The sequence below is a fragment of the Piliocolobus tephrosceles genome, chromosome 15, assembly GCF_002776525.5.
Source record: "Piliocolobus tephrosceles isolate RC106 chromosome 15, ASM277652v3, whole genome shotgun sequence".
NCBI classification, from domain to species: domain Eukaryota; kingdom Metazoa; phylum Chordata; class Mammalia; order Primates; family Cercopithecidae; genus Piliocolobus; species Piliocolobus tephrosceles.
This window is the reverse complement of record NC_045448.1, coordinates 26,535,057-26,558,500: the sequence shown is the minus strand read 5'-3', so window position 1 is coordinate 26,558,500 and position 23,444 is coordinate 26,535,057. Positions and strand designations below refer to the sequence as shown.

The 23,444-nt window shown below is 53.8% G+C and overlaps 1 protein-coding gene across 6 annotated transcripts in view; it reads left to right on the top strand.

The window, feature by feature from the left end:
* The window catches only part of OTOF (otoferlin), a 102,473-nt gene that overhangs the window by 60,038 nt on the left and 18,991 nt on the right, over positions 1-23,444 (top strand). For 4 of the 6 annotated variants that reach the window (XM_023230027.2, XM_023230026.2, XM_023230028.1 and 1 more), the window contains 16 exons: positions 5,225-5,356; positions 9,871-9,933; positions 10,321-10,405; positions 15,097-15,256; positions 16,078-16,264; positions 16,706-16,892; positions 18,281-18,504; positions 18,980-19,088; positions 19,713-19,893; positions 19,982-20,102; positions 21,658-21,758; positions 21,901-21,991; positions 22,120-22,236; positions 22,366-22,518; positions 22,850-23,039; positions 23,128-23,252. In XM_023230027.2, coding sequence (XP_023085795.1) covers positions 5,225-5,356; positions 9,871-9,933; positions 10,321-10,405; positions 15,097-15,256; positions 16,078-16,264; positions 16,706-16,892; positions 18,281-18,504; positions 18,980-19,088; positions 19,713-19,893; positions 19,982-20,102; positions 21,658-21,758; positions 21,901-21,991; positions 22,120-22,236; positions 22,366-22,518; positions 22,850-23,039; positions 23,128-23,252 — 2,226 coding nt within the window. Of the gene's footprint in view, positions 1-5,224; positions 5,357-9,870; positions 9,934-10,320; positions 10,406-15,096; positions 15,257-16,077; positions 16,265-16,705; positions 16,893-18,280; positions 18,505-18,979; positions 19,089-19,712; positions 19,894-19,981; positions 20,103-21,296; positions 21,564-21,657; positions 21,759-21,900; positions 21,992-22,119; positions 22,237-22,365; positions 22,519-22,849; positions 23,040-23,127; positions 23,253-23,444 lie in introns of those variants that run through there. The other 2 variants (XM_023230030.2, XM_023230031.2) reach the window with 1 other exon arrangement.

Here is a 23,444-nt window from a genome sequence, read left to right as displayed (position 1 = left end):
ATTATTGTTCATGAAACTTATTTTTGAAGGTTTATGCTATGCCAGGGACTGTGCTAGGAGCCATAAATGTGTTTCCATTGAAGTTAATGTAATTCTTCAACCACCCAAATATATGTGTTACTGCATTTCATAGGTAAGAAATTGAGGCCCCAGGAAGGTCAGGAGCTTGTCCCAGGTCCTTGCCACATTTAGCCAAGGCTAGAGCCAGGGTTCAAGGCCAGGGGTGTCTGGCCACAGCCGTCAGAACAATTGACTTCTCTATATCAAGACTTCTAGACAGCTGCTCCCTTCGGGTACCTGGTTCATCTTCATCTTGCTACTTAGTGCTTGTTTTCCAAATCTTTTCAGACTGCTTCCCACCAGAGACTTTTATTAACTGAACCAAACTTTGTCCCCTCCAAAGACTTTTTAAACCGAACTGAACAAAACAGTTGTTGTATTTAACCTGGTAGCACAGTGTTTCCTGACAAGTTCATTCACAGCTCACCTTGCAAACATTTGAGAGAGAACAATGAGGATGCAAATGTGAAATTATTTTCACTTCCAATGCATACAATGTATAATGCAGTAAAACCAGGCCGGGTGCAGTGGCTCATGCCTGTAATCCCAGCACTTTCAGAGGCCAAAACGGGTGGATTGCATGAGGCCAGGAGTTCAAGACCAGCCTGGCCAACAGGGTGAAACCCCGTCTCTACTAAAAGTACAAAAATTAGCCAGTCATGATGGCACATACCTATAATCTCAGCTACTTGGGAGGCTGAGGCAGGAGAATCGCTTGAACCTGGGAGGTGGAGGTTGCAGTGAGTCGAGACTGCATCACTGCACACCAGCCTAGGTGACAGAGGGAGACCCTGCCTGTCTCAAAAGAAAATTATAAATAAACAATAAAAAGCAATAAAACCAGATGCAACTTCACTCTCTTGAAGACTTTGGGTTTGATGAGTTATAAAGACCTCAGGAAGGACATCTCGGTGGTGAGAGGAGGGGAGACTTAGCTGAACTCAGCTCCAGGAAGGGTTGTGAGGATTCAGGACCATTCTAAAGGTTATGGCACTGAAAGAAGCCTGGAGATAAAAGGACCGTGGCATTCCCATGCTCCTTGTTTCTTCCATTTAGAATGCATGTCACGTGTAAACTCTTTCCTGATTATTGCTGTCTCCAAGGCAAGAAACCACAGTCATCCCCTGTGAATGTGCATTTTCCCCACCAGAGTGAGCAATGCTTGGCGCTTGGCAGACATGTTCTTGGTGGGTCAAGGGGTCTTGAGTCTCTTCATTACCCTCTCTTCCTGGCACCAAGACTTAATACATTGTCACCCAACATCTCTCCAGTTTCCACCTCCATTTCATGCCCCTGCCTCTGACCTGAGGTCCCCAGCCTCAATTGCATGCTTATACCCACTTTCTACCTGGTCTCTCTGCCCCCCATATTGCCTCCTCCACTCCAACCTCTATGCCAGCACTGGAGCAATCTTCTGAAAATGCAAATCTGGTCATGTCACATCTCTGCCACCTGGAAAAGTGGGGAGTGGGTAATGGATGTTGCAGAAGGGCAGTACTAAAGGGCACACCAACTCTCATCTCTAGCTCCCAGCGGATGTTCTTGAAGCTGGATCAGGTCCCTGGGAAGCAGGTCACAAAGCATCGTTACTCTTGGGTTTCCCCAAGACAGGACAGGGGTATAATATTTCCCACCCTGGGACAGGGGTATAATATTTCCCACCCTGGGAAAATAGAGTCCTCTGCTGATGACTGGAGAGAAGGATGGGCAAGCCCCTCCCCCAGAACCCTGGAGAATGACCAGTTGTTTTTTATTTTTTATTTCAAGTGCATCATTTCTCCTTCCTAGAGCCCCAGGCGGGGTGGGAGGCAGCAGGAATGGCATTCCCCTTCCCCCAACACCATGCCCGTGGTGGTCTTTCTCCAGCGCCCTCAGCTTCCTCTCGGGGCTGCCCCTCAACCAGCAATGAGCACCCTCAGGAGCTTCTCTTCCCTCCATTGCTCCTTCAAGCTTCTGCCCACCTCCCCCTGCACCCTCCGCCTCTACTGCCAGAGCTTCTGTCCAGGTTGTCACCTTCACTGGCTCTGCTCCATGGAGGAAGGGAGATACGTATGAGTCCTGAAATGGGGGACAGGGACAAGTAGCCTGTCCTATGGCCATGCCTCGAGATGGAAAACATAAAACTTAACCATTCTCTTGGCAGTGGGAAGGAGACTTGCCACTGGCTTATCTTCAGCAGATGCCAAAACTACGTCTGTCTGCTTCCCAGTCTTGAGTTACAGAAAGCCTTTTTTATTGTTGGTGGGGGCATGAGTTGTGGAAAAATTCATGGGGTTTTTTTAAATCTTTGGCAAAAAAGCGTTCGTGGAAGTTAAAACTCTATAAACTATTGTGCAAAGGAGGACTTTGTCTGTTTGCTCTCTTCACAGTAAACTTCTCAGAGCTAAGTTAATTAGTCCTATTTCCTTTTTATCTCCCTGAAGGAGTGGTGAATATTGAACTTCTGTGAAGCTCCAGATTCTAAGCTTTTACTTCTGTCCCTTTGGCACTTCACATTCGAAACAGAAATGTTTGCTTCCTAGTTCAAGTGTCACTTCATTTGTAAATATCCCATTTCCTGGCAATGTTCTCATTAATATTGGAATTTCTATTTCCTTAACCTGAGTACTTGCGACGTGCAGATTTTTCGTTGCCCTCAGGATGTGTTTCAGACTTTGATGGATACTGGATGATCATTTTAGTGGTTATTCTTTTTCATGAAAAGGGAAGATAATTCTCTCGAGTAAAGTTGTGTTTAGAAATTGCATCAAAGCACAACTAAAACATGAAATCTCCAAGATGACAGGCATGAAGAGCAGCCTTCAGAGTCTCATTAGAAAAATATGCTGGGCGCGGTGGCTCACGTCTGTAATCCCAGCACTTTGGGAGGCCGAGGCAGGTGGATCACGAGGATAGATTGAGACCATCCTGGCCAACACGGTGAAACCCCATCTCTACTAAAACTACAAAAATACGCCATGTGGTGGCAGGCACCTATAATCCCAGTTATGCGGGAGGCTGAGCCTGGAGAATAGCTTGAACCCAGGAGGTGGAGGTTCAGTGAGCCTAGATCGCGCCACTGCACTCTAGCCTGGGCAACAGAGTGAGACTGTCCCCAAAAAAATAAAAAGAAGAAGAATGTACTGAGGTCCACACTTATTCTAGCTAGGGAAAGACTTTTCTGTTAAAACACACGTTTGAGAGAGGCAAGTGAATCAACCATTCTAAGTATCATGCACAGCCTCACCTACTTGAGAGATCAACCACTTAGCTGAAGGGAGATTCTATTGGAGTCACTCACATTTTATAGAGCTTTCTGCCGTTGAGGATGCATTTTGACACACATGATCTCATTTAACCTGCACACAACCTTACGGGTAGTTGGTATCTCTGCTCGCAGCTGAAAAACACAAGGCTATGTGGTCATTTGCCCTCACACCTGGCAACATCTTAGGTCTGGGGTTGAATGCCAAGTTCAGCAATCCCCAGTACATGCCTCTATCCATCTTACCATGGCCACCCTGACAGGAACTGACACCTCCAAATCCAAATGAGACCTGGTGGCTTAAAATGAGCATTCGGGAAAAGTAGTAGTGAAGTCAAACATTACCGGTGCTCTGTCTCTCTCTCTCTCTGTCTCTCTCTCTCCTTATGTCTTTTTAGCTTAAATAGCCAATAATCGACTGGGCGCAGTGGCTCGTGCCTGTAATCCCAGCACTTTGTGAGGCCAAGGCAGGCAGATCACCTGAGGTCAGGAGTTCAAGACCAGCCTGGCCAACATGGTAAAACCCCCATCTCTACTTAAAAAAAAATACAAAAATTAGCCAGGTGGGGTGGCACGTGCTTGTAATCCCAGCTGCTCAGGAGGCTGGGGCAAAAGAATCGCTTGAACCCGGGAGGTGGAAGCTGCAGTGAGCCAAGATCACGCCACTGCACTCCAACCTGAGTGACAGAGAGAGATTCACTGTGAAAAAAAAAAAAAAAAAAAAAGCCATTAATCATCTGTGGTAAGCTCCACAAGGAAGAATTTGTTGCAGTCCCACCTCTGCCTGGCTCCAGCAGGTTTCCAGGAAACATTTGTTGCATGAATGAACAACTGAAAAAGGGCTTCCCAGGGTATAAGTAAGATTGCAGAGAGCTGGATGACATGTAAAGGACACAGCAGAGTGCATATACAACATATAATCAGTAGGCTGAAAAAGGCGGCTCAGGCAGGCACCAAAGCCACACTGGCCATTCAAACAAAGAAATTCAGCAAAAGGAGAAGGGGCAGGAATGTGGAAAGGGCAGGCCAAATTCCAGAAACGCAATGACATATCAGAGGCTTGCAGGCTTACATGAGAATTCCTGGAGCAGGAAATTAAATGCAAGTTAATGAAGACTTTAAAAGCTTTATTCCTGAGTGCATGAAACCTATGACACGGGTTTGGCAGCTCTTTCTAAAGCAGAGACATCAACGCTAGGGAAGAATGCAGGGCACTTAGCATCACCTGGGAGCTTTAAAAATACAGATGCCAGGCCGGGCACGATAGCTCATGCCTATAATCCAGCACTTTGGGAGGCCGAGGCAGACAGATCGCTTGAGGCCAGGAGTTTGAGAACAGCCTGGCCAACATGACAAAACCCCATCTGTATAAAAAATACAAAAATTAGCCCAGTGTGGTGGTGCACGCCTGTAATCCCAGCTACTCAGGAGGCTGAGGCAGAAGAATCACTTGAACCCAGGAGGCAGAGGTTGCAGTGAGCCAAGATCGTGCCACTCCACTCCAGCCTGGGCAACAGAGTGAGACTCTGTCAAAAAACTAAAACTAAAAATAAATAAAAATACAGATGCCTGAGCTGCGTGCCCCAGGATTGGATTGGATTGGTCTGGAGATGACCTGGGCATCGGGGTTTTTAATGCCTCTCCCTCCCTCCAGCCCAGCAAGGTAAGTCTAGTGAACACTGACTTAGAGGTTAGCCAACTCATACTCCTCTATAAATGAAGACACTGAGGCTTGGAAGGAGAAGGAGCCCAGGATCACCCCGCAGATGAGAGGCAGTGGTCAGAGTGGAGTCCAGGAGGCCAGTGCTGGCCCTCAGGCCCTCCCTCTGACCCTGCTGCCCCAGCCCCTGGACCTTTGTGGGACTGGGCTCCTAGGCTTAGGGCAGCTTTCCTTCTGGCTTCCCCTTCTCCTGCTTGTAGGTCAGCATCACGGTGATCGAGGCCCGGCAGCTGGTGGGCTTGAACATGGACCCCGTGGTGTGCGTGGAGGTGGGCGATGACAAGAAGTACACGTCCATGAAGGAGTCCACTAACTGCCCCTATTACAACGAGGTCAGTGGCCCTGTGGGGAAAGGAGCCTCTGTAAATGTGGCAGGAGGGTGGGCCCCAGTCCTCCCCAAGAGACACAGGAGTCGCTGGGAGTCAAGAACCACACACGGCTACCAGCTGGGGTGACCCACCCTGTTACAACCCCCAGGACTGACAAACAGAGCCACATCCTCGAATCCTCTGAACCCCCCAGTCTAGAGCGCAGGATGACACTGGTCTTTGAAGTGTGCACCACCTGGGTGCCCCTGTGCAGACCCCAGCAGTGCCTGTGAAAGAACTGCCCCCACCCCACTCCCCAGGAGGCCTGGTCCCCACTGTTTTCCAGGCCAGAGCCCAAGGACAGGGCTGCCTCTTTAATGTGTCTCTACATTTAAATGTGTCTCTAACCCATGGCGGCATTGGCACCATTAGTAAGCACTTTCTACCAGCCAGGCATGCTCCTAATTGCTTCTGAACTGGACCATCCGAAGCTGTCACTATCAATTCCCTTTTACACAAGGGGACAGTGAGACTTCTGAAGGCAGACCTTGTCCAACCTCACAGTGCCAGCATCGCCCTTGGCGTGCTGGTGGGGTTCTGCCCTCTTGGCTCAGCTCCTTCATGGTTGCCTGAACTTCTGCGGGTTTCCCTCCAGAGCACTGGCCTTGACTTTGGGGTTTGAGAGAGAAAACATTTGTTACCCACTCCTATTCTTTCCAGCCATTTGAGGCCACATCAAGGGTGAGGGAGCTCAGAGACCCTCTACTTCAATCTCCCCATCTTACAGAGGAGGATACTGAGGCCTCCATATGGAAGGGCTGGAGGGTTCCCCAGTCTGTTTCTCCTGGTGGCTCCAGGCAGTGAGGGGTGCCAGGCTGGCCCAAGTAAGGCAGCTGAGTTCCGTACCCTGAGGTGGGTGAGGACTGAGGTGCCCCCTGTAGCTTGGGGGAGGGCATTTCTCAGGCCACTCTGAGAGTCCTTGGACTGTGCACCTGCAGGAAGAAAACCCAGGCCCACCTCTGCCCTTCAGCCCACGCCTGGCCGAACCCTCCTTTGTGACCACAAATCAACTCTACTCTCCCAGCTGCTTTCCCACAAGCCCCCAGAGCTGGACAACCTGCTCAGGACCCCTCCAGCCCCAAGACATTCAGGATTGACACCTCTGGCCTTACGTTAGGACACATCCTGACTGGACAAGCCTCTGCCTAGAAAAGCATCTATGTCCCCATGACAGGCATGGAGACAGGTCCCTGTGGCCCCTGTGGTTATTCGATAGCAGTGAAGCCACTTTTGTTGACTTAAGGGCTCTCCCTCCACCAGGCCCACGCACCTTGGATTTCATTCAAATTACTTCCTCTTTCCCAAGGGTATAGAGCTGCTCTGCCCACTCTGTGGCTCCTCCAGAAAACTCCCCCTCACCTGGCAGGGCCCAGCTCAAATGTTCTTACTACTGAGCAGCCTTGCCTCCTGTGTCTGGGTCAGAGGTCAGCACTCCCCTTTCTCTGCAGTGTTAATGTCCCAGAATTGAGGTTGGTCCTCTGTGTCTCTGTCCTCCTGGTGGACTGGAGGCTCCCAATCTCCTGCCTCGCTGTATTTGTTCAGAGCCAGGCATGTACTCGGAGGGGTTCAGTAACACTCACCCAAAGGAAGACACAAACATCCACAGAGCTTCTGCCGCACACCAGACGGTGGCACGTGGGGCAAGATGGAGGCTGCTGAGATGGAGGCACAGTTTCCGCCCTGCACAGGTCCCTTCCTCATTTCAGCCTAGAATCTTTCTAAATTCCCTATTTATATCCTCTAAAACTACTCATTATGCTCATCTTCAGACGATTTTAAACGTGTCTCTGATCACATTTTTGTTCTTTTTCACAAACCCAAATAGCTCTGATTTTGTTTCTGTTTCCTCTAAACTAGGGTTTCTCAAACTCAGCACTGTGGATATCTTGGACTGGATAATTGTGGTAGGATTGTCCTGTGCCATGTAGGATGCGAGCAGCATCCCTGGCCTCTACCCAGTAGATGCCAATAACAACTCCTCTTAGTTACAGCAACCAAGACTGTTTCCAGACATGCCAAATGTCCCCTGAAATCGCCCCCAGTTGAGACCACCATTGTAAACTATCTTGCCATGATTCCTTCCATCCCCAAATCAGCCTTTCCAGCCCCAAGGCTTTCTTTCCCTTTTCTTATCTTTCTATGCCACATTCCTTTTCAATGAAGGACATCCTCCTCGTCGTGGGAATGTATTATTTCTGACTAATTATCTGAGCTGGCAGGAACCTTCCTTTGGCTCCATTAAAACAACAGAGGGAGGTGGGAGCAATCAACATGACTTAGCAGGTATCTAAGCTATTACCAAAGGAAAATATGCTCAGGAAATACCAGGAATTTGATTGCAGACAGCTCAGAGAGTTCGGGATTTTGGCCCTAGCTCAGCTAGCTTGCTCCCGTGGGGCTGGCACAGCTGTGGGCACCTGGCCTGATCGCCCTGCCTGGCCCTGAGCCTGCCTGTGTGCAGGGAAACTCACAACCTTTGCCCTTCCAGAACAAGCTGGCCATTCACAAACCAGACTAAGGCTCCTTTTCTGTGTATCCTGTGTGTGCATCAGGCCCCGCCCTGGGCATCTTGGGAGTGCCGCCATCTTCCCTCCTGCCAAAAATCCACCTCTCCCCTTTGCCTTGGATCCTTCTCTTTCTACAGCTCAAAGAACCTGGAATTGCACAGCCCAGTTCTGTCTTTGTTTTTATTCCAGCCCCTTCTCCCTTGCCTGTAAGGTGTTCTACTCCAGCATATGCTAAGTACAACCATGAAGACCCATGTGTGCTCAAGGACAGGAACTAGGAGTCTGTCCACCTCTCTCTGGGCCTTTCCTCATTCCCACACACCTCTCCAGTGACCTCCTTTTTCCCTCCTCCCCTCCACAAGCAGACCACTTGGCTTGTCCTCACTTCCTCCCCGCAGTCACCCCTCAATCTCTGCAGGGTTTCTGCCTCTAGATGTCATTGACACTGCTCTCCTCAAGGTCACCAAGGACCTTGCTGTTCCTGAGTATAATGTCCATGTCTTCCTCCTCTCCCTTGATCACCCAGTTTCTTTCATCCCGCTGCCTGCTGCTCCTCTTGGGGGCCCCTCACCCCACTCTCCTGCTTCCCCTGTCTCTCCAGTTCCATCTCCCTGGCCTGACTTCTTGGCTGAAAGGCATGGCTTCTTGGAGCCCTGACCTGGGCCTGCTTCCCCTCCCATGCTCCCCCCAGGTATCTCCTCCATCCCCAAGGTGTCAGTTACCATCTTGTGCTGATGATTTCCAAATCCATATCCCCACCCGCCTCCCCAGAGCTTCAGAACCCCGGCCAGCACACCCCGGGCCTGTTAGTGTCACGCACAGCCTGTTTACCGTGTGCTTACCGTGGGTGCACACCTGGGTTAAAGACTTGACCAGGTTGTCTCATTGCAACTTCACAACCACACCTTGAAGACCGCATGTGAATGGCACCCTTGGAGCAGTTCAGCACGACAGCCCTGGATCATATTATCTCCACGTCATAGCATAATAGATAAACTGAGGCTCAGGCAAGAAAGTGATTGGCCCAGCAGTAACAGCCAGCGGGGGCTGGCTCTGAAGCTTTACCCTCAGCGCTCACGGGCCAGCCCCCAGCAGCCAGGAGCATGTTCTCTTCGAACATTTACCTTAAGTACTTTGGAAACATTTCTCCTTTCTTCTCCTTTCTCCTCCACCACAGTTCACCAAAGCAGCAGCCCCTCTACTTACTGCCCCACACCCTCATCCTCAGCGCCTGCACACCCAGGCCAGGGGAAGAGATGGAGACTGCAAGTGCGCATGGCAGCCCACAACACCAAAGGACAGTGCATGCCCATGGCATTCCACATGGACTGCCAACGAAGTGCTTTGGCACACCGTGGTTCATCTGCTCTGAGGCTTGTGTTATTTTACAGCTTCACCTCTCTGAATTTGGGATGTGTCTCCTAGGCAGCCTCGTGGCTTCATGGCAATGTCCACGTGGCCTGTTAAACCGTAGTATATCTTACAGCCAGTAGCCACTTTGGATTTGGTAAATTATGTTACATTGTCTCATCAGAGCCTCATAAAAAGACTCTGAGGTGGGTGTCATTATTCCCATTTCACAGCTCAAGAAACTGAGGTTCAGAGAATGTGTTGCTCAAGGCCACACAGCTAGGAAGGTGCAGAGCGGGGCCTAGAACCCAGGTCTCCTCGCTCCCTGGCCCTGTGCCTCTTCTGAGCACAGTGCAAGGGCCTAGGCTCTTCCACCTACTGTTCCCAGTTCCTTCCCCACCCTACACTAGCCCCACCTAGGGGTGGGGCTCTGCTTCCTACTACCCACCACCAGGATCAATCAGGATCAGATGAGTTGCCTCTGCTGCTCCTCTGAACTTTGGGGCTCAGGGCAAATGGCTGGGGTGCAGACTGGCACTGCGAGGAGGGAGGGGCCCAGCACTGCCTGGGCTGTTGCTGCTGCCCACAGTGACAGCAGGCCCGGATCCTTCCCCTCTGCAGTACTTCGTCTTCGACTTCCACGTCTCTCCTGATGTCATGTTCGACAAGATCATCAAGATTTCGGTGAGTGGGGAGCAGCCCCTGGCAGGCAGGACCACTCCCTCAAACTGCACCTTTGTGCACACTTGAGAGGAGCCCCCTCTGTCTATACCTGTCATAAAGAGGCAGTGCCGTGCCTGGACACGTGGCTGAGCAAGTGGGGCACAGGCTGGATTCCGGCCCCCACCCACCCCTTTCATCCGATGCCTCTGAGTAGTGTATTCGCCCGTACACGGTGGCCAGCGAGAAACTGGCGTGGGCAGGAGGAGCTGATGCTGAGCCTCAGCAAGCCGCCCCACTCTGCCAAACGCCCCCCACCCGCTTCATCATAAAGCTCAGGTCCCACCACTGCCCCATGGAAGGCCTCACCCTCGCCAGGCCTGACGGGTGGGCTGTGGTTCTGCCTGAAAGGTGATTCACTCCAAGAACCTGCTACGCAGTGGTACCCTGGTGGGCTCCTTCAAAATGGACGTGGGAACCGTGTACTCGCAGCCAGGTGAGTACCTGTGCATGGCCAGTCAGTCGACGTGTACACGGCTCAGGAAGCATAGTGCACAGGGCCCTTCCCGCTGTGGCGGTTCCTGGGAAAAGCCTGGCAAGGACCACAGTCTGACGACTGTTAGTACACACAGCCATCTGGCCTGCGGAGAAGTGGCGCGCACAGTCTGTACACAAATGCAGTGAGCAACTGCGCACCCAGTCTGGTGGGTTCTCCTTCATAATTAGGTCAGTAACTCTGCCCAGAGCCTGGAAGGAGCTCCATCGCACGCTCAGGAGTGCATGGCAGGCTGGCGCATCACTGGCCATAGGCAGGCTGACGAGTAGCGGTAGAGGATGCAGTGAGGGGAACCCATCACAGCCTGCAGAGGGGCTGCACCTAGACTCCTGCCTCCTGGGCTGGCACCCACTGAGCAGAAAGGAACTCCCTTCCACCCCTCATAGGACCCTGCCATCCCCTATTACAGTTGAGGCTCAGAGCCAGGGCTTGCCCCAGCTGCACAGCTGGTCGGGGGTGAAGCCAGGCTGCGTGTCCCCAGAGCCTCGCTGAACCACTATCCAATCTGAACGCAGTGATGCTCTCAGTCCAGATGTAGTGTGCTGGCCTCTGAGGGACGCTGGTCTCTGCTCTCAGTCCAGATGTAGTGTGCTGGCCTCTGAGGGACTCTGGTCTCTGAAAACATTTCTTACAAGAGCCCCAGGCTCTTGGGCAGCCATGTGGGCTCCATGGCGTCCTGTAGGCCAACACCAATGGGGTTGGCAAGGGAACCCCAAGGGGTGGCCCAGAGGGCTTGTGAGGTGGGCCAGGCAGAGGAAGTGCCTTAGCCTGCCAGATGACAGCTCACCCCGTGGCCAGGTTAGGGACCATCCCGTGTCTCTTAAGTGAATGCACTGCTCAGAGTGCCGTAATGACCCCATTAGGCCCTTTGACAATGACAACATAATTTCACCCAATTGTCACATTTGACCCTCACAAAACAGTAATGTAGGCAGCAGCGTTTCTTCCCATTTTGTAGATGAGATAAATGAGGCTAAGAGAAATGAAGGGGTTTGGAGATACCACTAAACTAGTAAGTTGAACAAATTGGTGATCACTTGTGGTTCAACCTAAGAGATGTCCGCTGGCACACATTACAACTGTGACTCAGACCAGGGAGTCTGAGTCCAAAACCAAGATTATACATACAAAAATCACAAGATCATAGAACACTCAAGCTGCCCAAGACCTGAAAAACATCTAGTCCAGCCTCTCTGTGAAGATAAACTGAAGCCCAGGGTGTTGAAGGGGTTTGCCCACCATCTAGGAGTAGCACCCCTGTCTCCAGCTCCCAGACCAGCACCTTTGCCACCACCCCACACATGCCATGGCCTTCAGCGGAGGGCAGCCCTGCTGACCGCCAGTGCTGTGGGGAGCAGGGAAGAGCCGGCCTCCTGCCATGTTGCTTCCCTGGAAGCATGCATAGCTGTGGACCATTTGCGTGGAATGACTGGCATCCCTGAGGATGAGCTCCTCCCAGGGCTGAGCAGTGGCCCCGGTACCACTGGCGGGCCTGAGGCCAAGAGCCAAGAGAAAGTCAGGGGGTGGAGAAAAAGGCAGAGGTTAGTCTAATATGGACCTCTGAGCTCTGGGTAGTAAAGTCCTGGTGAGGAAACCACCAGGGCATCAGTAAGTGCCAGACATTGGGCTAAGCTCACTGTCCCAGCAGGCCTCACTCTCACAACCCCATGTAGGTGTCATTCCCATTTCACCATAAGGAAACTGAGGCTCAGCAGGCCTAAGTTGGTCCAGGGCCACACTGTGAATAAGGAACAGAAACAGGATGTGGGCCCAGGTCTGGGTGAGACCAAAGCCCAGGTCTCCAGTCGGGTAACCCAGCTTGAGATTCGCCGCTCCTGCTGAATCCAGCCCTGAGCCTGGTGCCCTCCCAGGGACAGAAGAGCCTGAAGTCACATGGGTCCTAGAGTTGAGACCCAGTGTCTTTACTCTGATGTCTCCAGTTTGGCCGGGGCTTCTTGATGAGTCCTCGGTTCCAGCCAGGGCACTGTTGGACAGCATGCTCCCAGAGACACTCCTGGGTGCTGCTGGGAAGCTTTGGGTGGTGTCAATCTCTCTTGGAACTGGAAGGGGTTTCCCGAGAGACACTCTTCTCACCCTAGCAGGACCACATTTGTCATTTGTACCACTAGATGCAACATCAGGAAACTGTTTACTCTTTGCTACTCTCTGTTGGGAGTGAGGATGGGCCATACACTCATCCTCATAGATCACAGAGGAAGTCTGGGCCATACACTCATCCTCATAGATCATAGAGGAAGTCGGGGCTATACACTCATCCTCATAGATCAAAGAGGATGTCTGGGATGTAGCAACTTCCCCAGCTGGGCTAGCCTTGACTGGCAGGTGTCAGCCCCAGGCTGAAGGGAGGTGAAATGATGTTTCTGGCTGGTAAGCATATAGCTCAGGGTCTCATGTGGTCCTTGTATCTCTAGCCTGAGATCACACAGTATTAGGACTAGAAGGGCCTCAGAAGTCATCAGTCAAGTGTTAACCTGATGTAGGGACCCCCCAGCACCATCTCTAATTGGTCATCTAACCTTACTTAGTCCTCCCAGAAATGGGGCACTCACTACCTCTTATTTTAGATATCTTCACTTTCTTTGGGTCATCTCAAAATCTGTTGCTCTGTAACCTTCACCCACTTTCACAGGTCTCTCTTTCAGGACAAAAAGAAAAATAGCCTTTAAATTTGAAGGCAGATTTGACATTCCTCCTGAATCTTATTCTCTTTCCTTTCTAAATGCCCCCAATTCATCTAGCCACGCACACCTCTATACACCTACCCCATATCCATCCGTCCACTCACCCACCCATCTACAAATCCATCCACCCACCTGTCCACAGATCCACCCACCCATCCATGTATCCATCCATCCACCCACCCACCCATATATCCATTGGTCCACCCACCCACCCATCCACAAATCCATCCACCCACCCACCCACCTGTCCACAGATCCACCCACTCACCCAAATATCCATCCATCCACCCACCTACCCATTCATATATCTACCCACCCAGCCATCCACAGATCCATCCACCTACCCACCCATCCATAGATGCACCCACCCATATATCCATCCATCCACACACCCATCCATATATCTACCCACCCACCTGTCCAGATATTAATGGCTCCTTCTATCCAATAATCCATCCACCATCTGTCCATCTATCTCTCAGCTAGCCAGGCAGCTCACCATCCATCCCTCTGCCCATTTCTGCACCCATTTATTGAGCGATCTATCTCCTCATCCGACACACATCTGCTCTGGCAAGACCTGAAGTTCCTGGGATACCTGGGACATGGCCCCTCCCTGGAGGCCTGCTGGCCTGGCTGAGGCTCTCCAGTGACTCCTCATCTGTGTGCCTTCCTGCCCTCCCGCCTTGCTTGTCCCTCTCTTCAGACTCTACTGTGGCATTATCTTTTCTGAGACACTGGTGGCCTGGCTATTCTCAGAAAGGCCAACCTCTGCACATAGCCCCTAACATCTCTGGGAGCCCACCAGGGCCTCAGGCTTGCAGGACGCAGGCCTGGGCTACAGTAGAAGGTGGAAGAGGAGGGAGTGAGGAAGGGAGTGAAGGAGGGAGGTGCTGAGTCCCAGAGAGTTCGGTGCCCACAGAACATCCGGGGAAGCAGATTCCTAAGGCACAGTGATGCGCTTCCCTCTGCTAGCCCACTGGGCTTAAAGTAAACCTGAAGGAGCAAATCCTTCCCAAAGTGCCTCCTTCCCTGACATCTGTCCTTCCCTCTACACAGTCGTAGGCCATAGGACACTGGGATGAGACTGCCAGTCCCTGTCTTTAGGAGACTCTCAGTCTAAAATCAGAGACAAACAATACCCAGATGAGCACAGTGCACAGTGAGATGGGAAATGTGCATAGAGAGCACAGAGAACAAACACCAAAGAGCCCAGGATCAACTCTTCTGAGGAAGTCAGGGAGGGCTGCACGGAGGAGAAACTTGAGCAAAATGAGTAGAAGTTTACAAATTGAACAGGGAGAGAGAGAGATGGAGGTGGAGAGAGCAGGAATGAGGGCGTTCCAAGCTCAAAGAGCAGTAGATGTAAAGGCATGGAGGTATAAAAGGGCAAATCCGCAACACATGTTCAGCAAGGAGGAACACAAGGCTGGGTGGGCTCAGTGGAGTGAGTCAGGGAGCACTAAATCAGGAGCCCACAGGCCGTGCCTTTTGTCTTTACCCCAAGGCACTAGGAAGCCCCAGAAGGAGCTGAAGATGGGGAGCAGGAGCGTGAGCCTCTCCACCTGGGAAGGCCCTGTGGGCAGCTGTGTCCTTCACAGCTACGTGAAGGCTGGCTGACTGGGGTGGGGCCATAGAAGAGGCCATAGGCAGAGAGAACCCAATTAGGAGGAGGCTGTCGCACTTCCAAGTCACACCGCTCATGGGACTTATGTCCATGGGTGGGCCATCCACCCACTGCCCCAGCTCCAGAGGACCTCAGACTCTATCACCCCCTGGACTAGGGACAGGCAGTGCCATGGTCCCAGGTCTCGGGACTCAAAGGGCCAAGAGAACATTTGGCTCTGCCACCCCTTGGCCTCCCCTGAGCACTGGGAGACACCCTGGGTTGGGGGGTCTGGTGCAGTGCTCCCCCCCTCACCACTGCAGAGCACCAGTTCCATCACAAGTGGGCCATCCTGTCGGACCCCGACGACATCTCCTCGGGACTGAAGGGCTACGTGAAGTGTGACGTCGCCGTGGTGGGCAAAGGGGACAACATCAAGACGCCCCACAAGGCCAATGAGACCGATGAAGATGACATTGAAGGGTGAGGCCCAGCTACCCCAGCCCCTGGAGTCTGAGCCAGCCTTTCCTTCTCCCAGGGAGTTCCCGATGAGGGTTTGCTCAGAGTACCTGCCACCCATCTCCCTCACCCTGCTCTCGCCCACTCTCCCAAACAGCCCCACTCTTCCGAGGCAGGGCAGGGGCAGCGGGTGATGGAGGATGACTGAGAATAACAGTCCTTTGACATCCTTTCTGCCAGTGAGAAACGGGGTGGGAAGAGTCGATGCTGGCAGACCAGAGCCAGCAGCTGCTGGGTCCTGAGTACAGCAGCAGGATAGTGCTGGGAGAGCCACAGTTTCTTCTGGTGTGCCAATTCCAGGCAGCTGATAGCAGCTGTTGAGAAATATTCTGTGACCTTGTCTGGAGTCAGTGGATGAAAGTGCTGGGATCAATGAATCCTGTTTTCGTGAACAGGAGGAGAGAGAGTGGCTACTATGAAGTTTTCGTTTACGAAACAAAAGATATGGCACAGTACTATAAAACACTGACGCTAATACTAAGACCGTATCCCAATGCACAATCTACAAAGCACTCATGTGTTAGCGTTCTTGAGCCGACCATATTCTTGGGAGGTGGGTATTACTACAGCCACCTCAACAGTGAGGAAATGGCAGCTCAGTGAGACGGGAGATTTGCCCAGAATTCCACAAGGGGCAAGTTCCATGAACGCAAGTGTCTCATCCTAGCCTAGCTCCCCTAGCCGTCCCTTAGAGACTGTGCCAGGACCCAGGGGTGTGTAGATGCCAGGACGGGGGCTGGGGACCTGGACCCGGCCACGATGGCCCTGGCTGTATGTGCTGGCAGGAACTTGCTGCTCCCTGAGGGGGTGCCCCCCGAACGCCAGTGGGCCCGGTTCTATGTGAAAATTTACCGAGCAGAGGGTCTGCCTCGTATGAACACAAGCCTCATGGCCAATGTAAAGAAGGCTTTCATTGGTGAAAACAAGGACCTTGTGGACCCCTACGTGCAAGTCTTCTTTGCGGGCCAGAAGGTACTGGGGTATGAGGTACAGGAGGCGGGGGCTGGGTGACAGGCATCACAAGTGCAGGCTGATGGGCATGGGGCCTGGGGTAGCTGGGCGGGTAAGAAAAGGCTGGAAATCATGTCGGCCAGGGATGGGCTTAGAGGATCCTCCCTGCCTCCTGGAGTCCTTAGACTGAGAGCTGCGCAGGGGGCATGAGAGGGAGGAGAGGTTGGGGGTGTGGGAAGAGTGAAGACAAGTCCACTCACAGGCATGCATGCACACATGCACCCACTCACACATGTACACCCACTCACACATGTACACCCACTCACACATGCACACATGCGCCCAGTAATACACGCACACATGCACCCACTCACACAGACACACACACCCACTCACACACGCACACATGCATCCACTCACACACACATGCCATACCCTCACCCATGCTCCCCCTTCCACCAGGGCAAGACTTCCGTGCAGAAGAGCAGCTATGAGCCCCTGTGGAACGAGCAGGTGGTCTTTACAGACCTCTTTCCCCCACTCTGCAAACGCATGAAGGTGCAGATCCGAGACTCGGACAAGGTCAACGACGTGGCCATCGGCACCCACTTCATTGACCTGCGCAAGATTTCTAATGATGGAGACAAAGGTCAGCAGCAGGAGACTGGGTGTGCTGGGGGGCAGGGAGTGGCCTGAAGGGAAGGAGCAGGTGAGACCCCCTCTCTTCACACCACCACCATCAACTCCGGACCTCAGCCTCACAGGTGCTTCCAGGGCCTTGCCAGCAGCCCCTGCCTCAAGGGGAGGGTGTGGATTTGTGGCTGAGGTTGGCTCAGAGCTGGCCTGAGCCCAGCTGACTGGATTTGACAGTTAGTAGTTGTGTGACCTGTTTTCCCATTTTTAAAGTCAAAATAATAATGATTATATGATATAATAATTATAGTATGAATATGCATATCATTGCAGTGTATATACTGCATTTGTAGATAATTACACTGTGTATATATGTAATACTTAATAGTAGTGCCTATCTGCAGACTCGCAGGGATTGGCCACCTCCTAGGATCCCTGCCCTGGGGTGGGTTCCAAGGACATAGAGTGAGATAAGAATCTATTCCTGGATCAAAGTGCTCACTGTATATTAAGGAGATAGATGTGCTACCAAATGGTCAAACCATAAGGCAGAAGACACAAAAGGCCACATGTTGTCTGATCCATGTATGTGAAACATCCAGCAAATCCATAGAGACAGAAAGTAGATCGCCGGTTTCCAGGTGCTAATGTGAGGGGATTGGGACCAACTGCTAAATAGGTGCAGAGTTTCTTTTGAGGGGGTGGAACTGTTCTGGAATTAGATGATGGTTTTTAACATAGTGAATATACTAAAAACCACTGAAATGTACACTTTAAAATGGTGAATTTTATGTCCTGTGAAGTATATCTAAATTTTTAAAATGCTATGTGTGTTTTTTTTAAAAAGGCAGAATAAAAAGCAAATGAACCAAAAAAACCGGATCTTGCGACCCCTATCAGAGTCCTGACAGATCTTAGCCATAAGAGAAGGGACTTGTGCCTAGGAATTGTGAAGGCTTCGTGAGGAAGCAGCATTTCACAGGCACAGATGGACAGGAAGGGCCTTCAGCGAGGAGGGGAGGGGTCTGCACCAGCAGGGTGACCATGGTGGGACACAGCTGCAAAAATGGCACAGAACCGAAGGTCATGCTGGGGACTTGGAAGGACTAGCTCTGTCCTACAAATAGACTGTTGGCAATTCCTACCCCAAGTACCAGGAAGCAGAAAGCTAGACTCTGCTTCCCCACCACTTCCAGCTCAGGCCCCCGCAGGGCAGAAATAGACCCAAGAGAATACTCCACCCCAGCACAGTATAAGACGGCTGTCCCACATCTGAATAACACACATGAAGTTCTCAGCTCAGCACGCAGGAGCTGGAGGCCAGGGACCCCCAAAAGAGGCCCCTCTTCCCCAGGGAACCCTGGATGTGATACGGCTCCCTCGTTTTTCTCCCCATTGCCACAGGCTTCCTGCCCACACTGGGTCCAGCCTGGGTGAACATGTACGGCTCCACACGTAACTACACGCTGCTGGACGAGCACCAGGACCTGAACGAGGGCCTGGGGGAGGGTGTGTCCTTCCGGGCCCGGCTCCTGCTGGGCCTGGCCGTGGAGATCCTGGACACCTCCAACCCTGAGCTCACCAGCTCCACAGAGGTGCAGGTGGAGCAGGCCACGCCCATCTCGGAGGTGAGACCCCGGAAACTGTGCCATCCCCCAGGGCCTCCAGTTCAGCCTCCTTCCCCGCAAAACACCTGGGTCCCAGACTTTAGCCTGTTGCTGCCCTGTCTACCGGAGGAGTCAGACCTTAGGATGAGGCTCCTCGCCAGGAAGCAGAGGCTCCCACTCAGCCCCCCAACAGGACTCTGCCCTCATTCACTGCCTGCCTGTGCTCTATCTCACGACGGCCGCCAGGTCTCACGATGGTGCCTCCCTTCTACCCCTCTTCCCAGCCACGGCTGTCCCTGTGGTGTCTGGAACCAGCCCTGCTTCCATGGATATCCAGGCTGGAGGGCCATCGGGGTGTGGGCTGCCTGGCCCCAAAGCTGGGTGGGATGCCCCCACCATCTACCCCCAGGGCCTGTCTGTGAGATGGAAGGAGGCCTGGCCCCCGACCTGCCACCCCTACTCAAGCTCAAGAATGGTTTGAACTGCCTCCCCACAGAGCTGTGCAGGGAAAATGGAAGAATTCTTTCTCTTTGGAGCCTTCCTGGAGGCCTCAATGATTGACCGGAGAAATGGAGACAAGCCCATCACCTTTGAGGTCACCATAGGTGAGTGCTGGGCCCACGGAGGGCTTCAGGCCTAGGTGAGTGCTGGGCCCACGGGGGGCTTCAGGCCTAGGTGAGTGCTGGGCCCACGGGGGGCTTCAGGCCTAGGTGAGGGCTGGGCCCACGGGGCACTTCAGGCCTAGGCTGCAGGTGGTAAGTGTGAGGCTCTGCACCTCAGCCCTGTCCTCACTCCTGTAGGGGACACTGACCCCTTTTCCCTGAGAGGCCTCAAGCACCCAAGAAACACCTTTATGTGTGCATGTGGTGGACCACGCCCCATAAAGGGGCCGACCCTCAGCTCCACCTACGGGGTGAGGCTGTGTTTGGGACCTGGGGCAGAGGGCAAGGAGAGGCCCTTCCCTGGGCTGCAGAGGAGAGAATGGGAACTCAGGCTTCGGCATGGGCCAGGGCTGGGCCTCCTCGCACTCGGGTATCAGCAGGACTCCCCGACTCTCAGCAGAGTGGGAACACGGGCACCTCTCTCGGGCTAATGCTGTGTCACATCTGAGCCCCATTCCCTGACTCTCCCTCTTCCTTTTCCCAAATCCAAGGCAGCACCGGATTGGACTGTGGGAGGGGCCTGGGGGGGAACACACTCTAGGCCTTCTGGGCCTGTTCTGCCTCCAGGCAACTATGGGAACGAAGTTGATGGCCTGTCCCGGCCCCAGCGGCCTCGGCCCCGGAAGGAGCCCGGGGATGAGGAAGAAGTAGACCTGATTCAGAACTCGAGTGACGACGAGGCCAGCGATGGCGGGGACCTGGCCTCAGTCTCCTCCACCCCACCAATGCGGCCCCTGGTCACTGACAGGTGGGTCCAACTTCCCATCCTCCTGTGGCCTGGCCCTCCCACCTCCCTGGGCCCCCAAGACCTCACCTCCCATCTCTGCCCACCCCAGGAACTACTTCCATCTGCCCTACCTGGAGCGAAAGCCCTGCATCTACATCAAGAGCTGGTGGCCGGACCAGCGCCGCCGCCTCTACAATGCCAGCATCATGGACCACATCGCTGACAAGCTGGTCAGGGCCAGGCCAGGGGCCAGCAGGGGTGGGGTCCTAGGGGAGAGGGTGCTGTCAGAGGGCCTTGCCTGCAACACACAAAGCTGGTCTGCCCAGGCTGCAGGAATGGCCCCAGCAGGACCTCCGTTCCCATCCTCAGCCCCAGGTCCCAGGGCACAGACAAGAGCAGGAGCCACCTCTAGTCACTGCAGCCTCTAGCGAATCCCGTGGCAGGAGTGTTGGGTTCCCTGATTTTTCCAGAAATCTTAAAAGCAAGGCTAGGGAGACAGTTGTGGTGGCTCATGCCTGTAATCCCAACACTTTGGGAGGCCAAGGTGGGTGGATCACCTGAGGTCAGGCATTCAAGACCAGCCTGGCCAACATAGTGAAACCCCATCTCTACTAAAAATGTAAAAATTAGCAGGGCTTGGTGGCGAGCGCCTGTAATCCCAGCTATTCAGGAGGCTGAAGCAGGAGAATTGCTTGAACCCATGAGGCAGAGGTTGCAGTGAGCCGAGATCATGCCACTGCACTCCAGCCTGGGTGACCGAGCAAAACTTCATCTCAAAAAAATAAATAAAATAAAATAAAATACTAAAAACTAAAATATAAAATAAAATAAAATAATATAATATAAAATAAAATAAAATAAAATAAAAAAGCAGGGCTAGGGAAGGGAAATGGGGAGAAGGGAGAAGTGAGCAGTGTCTGAAGCTCAGGAGCTGCCCCCTCCTCCTCCGCCCACCCCTCTCCCTGCCTGACCCGCGGGCACTGACTGGGTGAGGAGCGCAGCTGTTGGCCTGAGACCTCCTTCTCCCCAACCTGGGGGAGCAGGGACCAGCAGATAATCCCATCCTTCCCTGAGCTGTTGCTGTTCCCTGTTGAAGTTCCCTGAAGCTCAGCCAGCTCATATTTTATAAAAATGAATTAAAACTTCTAAAAAAGTCAAGGCTAATATGAGGTTTGCTCCCAGCCCCCTGCCAGTGTCCTCCTTGTCACCCCTGTCTTATGACTATAACCACAGTTAAAGCCAACAGCCTTTGCAGTGTGACCTGGGCCTGTAGTTGTCTGCAAGGCTTCCCGCTAAGGAGCTGGGGTACTAGCTGACCTGTGTCTCCTGTGGGATCTGGGTCTCCCAGCCCTCCCAGTACCCTCAGAGCCAGAGCCACTCTCTCTTCCCCTAGGCATCTGTTCCCATGCCCTGCCACAGGCCCCAGCATTTTGGAGTGACGTCAGGATCCTGGGTTTCCCTCTGTCTCTGGCCAGCCATGAGCCCCCTGCCTAGGCCTGAGTTCTGCCCAGGCCCTGTGAGCCCACCAGAACCACAGACTCACAGTCCAGAGGTGGCTTCTTCCTTCAGGAACTGAAGAACCCACGAACACCAATATCTCCAGGTTCTGAGAACAGAACCTGGGAAATTGATGACTTCCTCATAATGACTGATACTCAGGACGGCCCTAGCAAGAGCTCCCAGATCATGAGGTCCCTCACTCCCCTGATCAATGGGGAGGAGACGTTTAGGAAGGCTGGGGAGGCGGGGCTGTGGCCCAGCATCACTGGCACTCCTGGTTCACAGGAAGAAGGCCTGAACGACGTACAGGAGATGATCAAAACGGAGAAGTTCTACCCTGAGCGTCGCCTGCGGGGCGTCCTAGAGGAGCTGAGCTGCGGCTGCTGGTGAGAAGCTGGGGGCGGCAGGTTGGGGCAGGACAAAGCAGAACTGGACAAAGGGGACGCCGCCAGGGCTGGGTAGATGAGGAAGAATCTACAGAGCCCCTGCTTGTCAGGCTCGCTAAATCCCGGCTCCCCCTATCCCCAGCCGCTTTCTCTCCCTCGCTGACAAGGATCAGGGCCACTCATCCCGCACCAGGCTTGACCGGGAGCGCCTCAAGTCCTGCATGAGGGAGCTGGTGAGGACATGGCTGGACCGCAGGGACTGGAGGGAGGGCCTGGCTGTGAGAAGGTGTCACAGCTGCCTCTGTCATGGCCCGAGCTGTCCCCCAGTAGCTGGGCTCCGCTGACACCCACTCCCACACAGGAAAGCATGGGGCAGCAGGCCAGGACCCTGCGGGCCCAGGTGAAGCGGCACACGGTGCGGGACAAGCTGAGGCTATGCCATAACTTCCTGCAGAAGCTGCGCTTCCTGGCAGACGAGGTGCGGCCCAAGGCGAGGGGGCTTTGCCTTATCCAGGGTTGGCTCTCTGAGGTCTTTCAGGCTCAGGGGACTCAGTCAGGAGGCTGGACCCTCTTACCCGTTGCCCCTGGCCACTCCCCACCCCGCCAGCCCCAGCACAGCATTCCCGACATCTTCATCTGGATGATGAGCAACAACAAGCGTATCGCCTATGCCCGTGTACCCTCCAAGGACCTGCTCTTCTCCATCGTGGAGGAGGAGACCGGCAAGGACTGCGCCAAGGTCAAGACGCTCTTCCTCAAGGTGCTAGAGGGGGCAGGATGGATGGGGGCCTGGATCCTTTCGGGGGAGCAGCAGCTCCACCTGGGGCTGGAGGGCCTGAGTGACAGAGTGAGGCCTTCAAGCAGTAGGTGCTCAGAGAAGAGCTGAGAATGAGAAGGAGGTGGGGGAAGGGGTGCGGAAGGGGTAGGACAGCCCCCTGCCCATCTCCCTGTCTCCACCGGACCCCAGCCCAGCAGGATGCTGTGAAGGGGAAAGGCAGCTCTGACCAGGGCCTCCGCCAGCCCCTGCCCCTTCCCCACCCTGTGGGCCCTGGCAGCCATCAGGCTCCTGGTGACCCCAAGCCCGCCCCCAGTTGCCAGGGAAGCGAGGCTTCGGCTCAGCAGGGTGGACAGTGCAGGCCAAGGTGGAGCTGTACCTGTGGCTGGGCCTCAGCAAACAGCGCAAGGACTTCCTGTGCGGCCTGCCCTGTGGCTTCGAGGAGGTCAAGGCGGCCCAGGGCCTGGGCCTGCACGCCTTCCCGCCCGTCAGCCTGGTCTACACCAGTGAGTAAGGACCCCTCACTCGAAGCCTCACCTGGGAGGGGCTGGAGGGGCTGCCCATCCCAGAACCTCAGGCTGCCCTTCCCCACAGAGAAGCAGACGTTCCAGCTCCGAGCACACATGTATCAGGCCCGCAGCCTCTTTGCCGCCGACAGCAGCGGACTCTCAGACCCCTTCGCCCGCGTCTTCTTTATCAATCAGAGTCAGTGCACAGAGGTGAGGGCCTGGGGGGAGGGAGTGGCTCTGGCTTTGACAGTACCGGGAAGCCTGTGGGGCCTGGAGCCTGTGGGGTCTGTGAGCCTGTGGGGCCTGGAGCTGTGAGCCTGTGGGGCCTGGAGCCCTGTGGGGCCTATGAGCCTGTGGGCCTGGAGCTGTGAGCCTGTGGGGCCTGGGGCCTGGAGCCCTGTG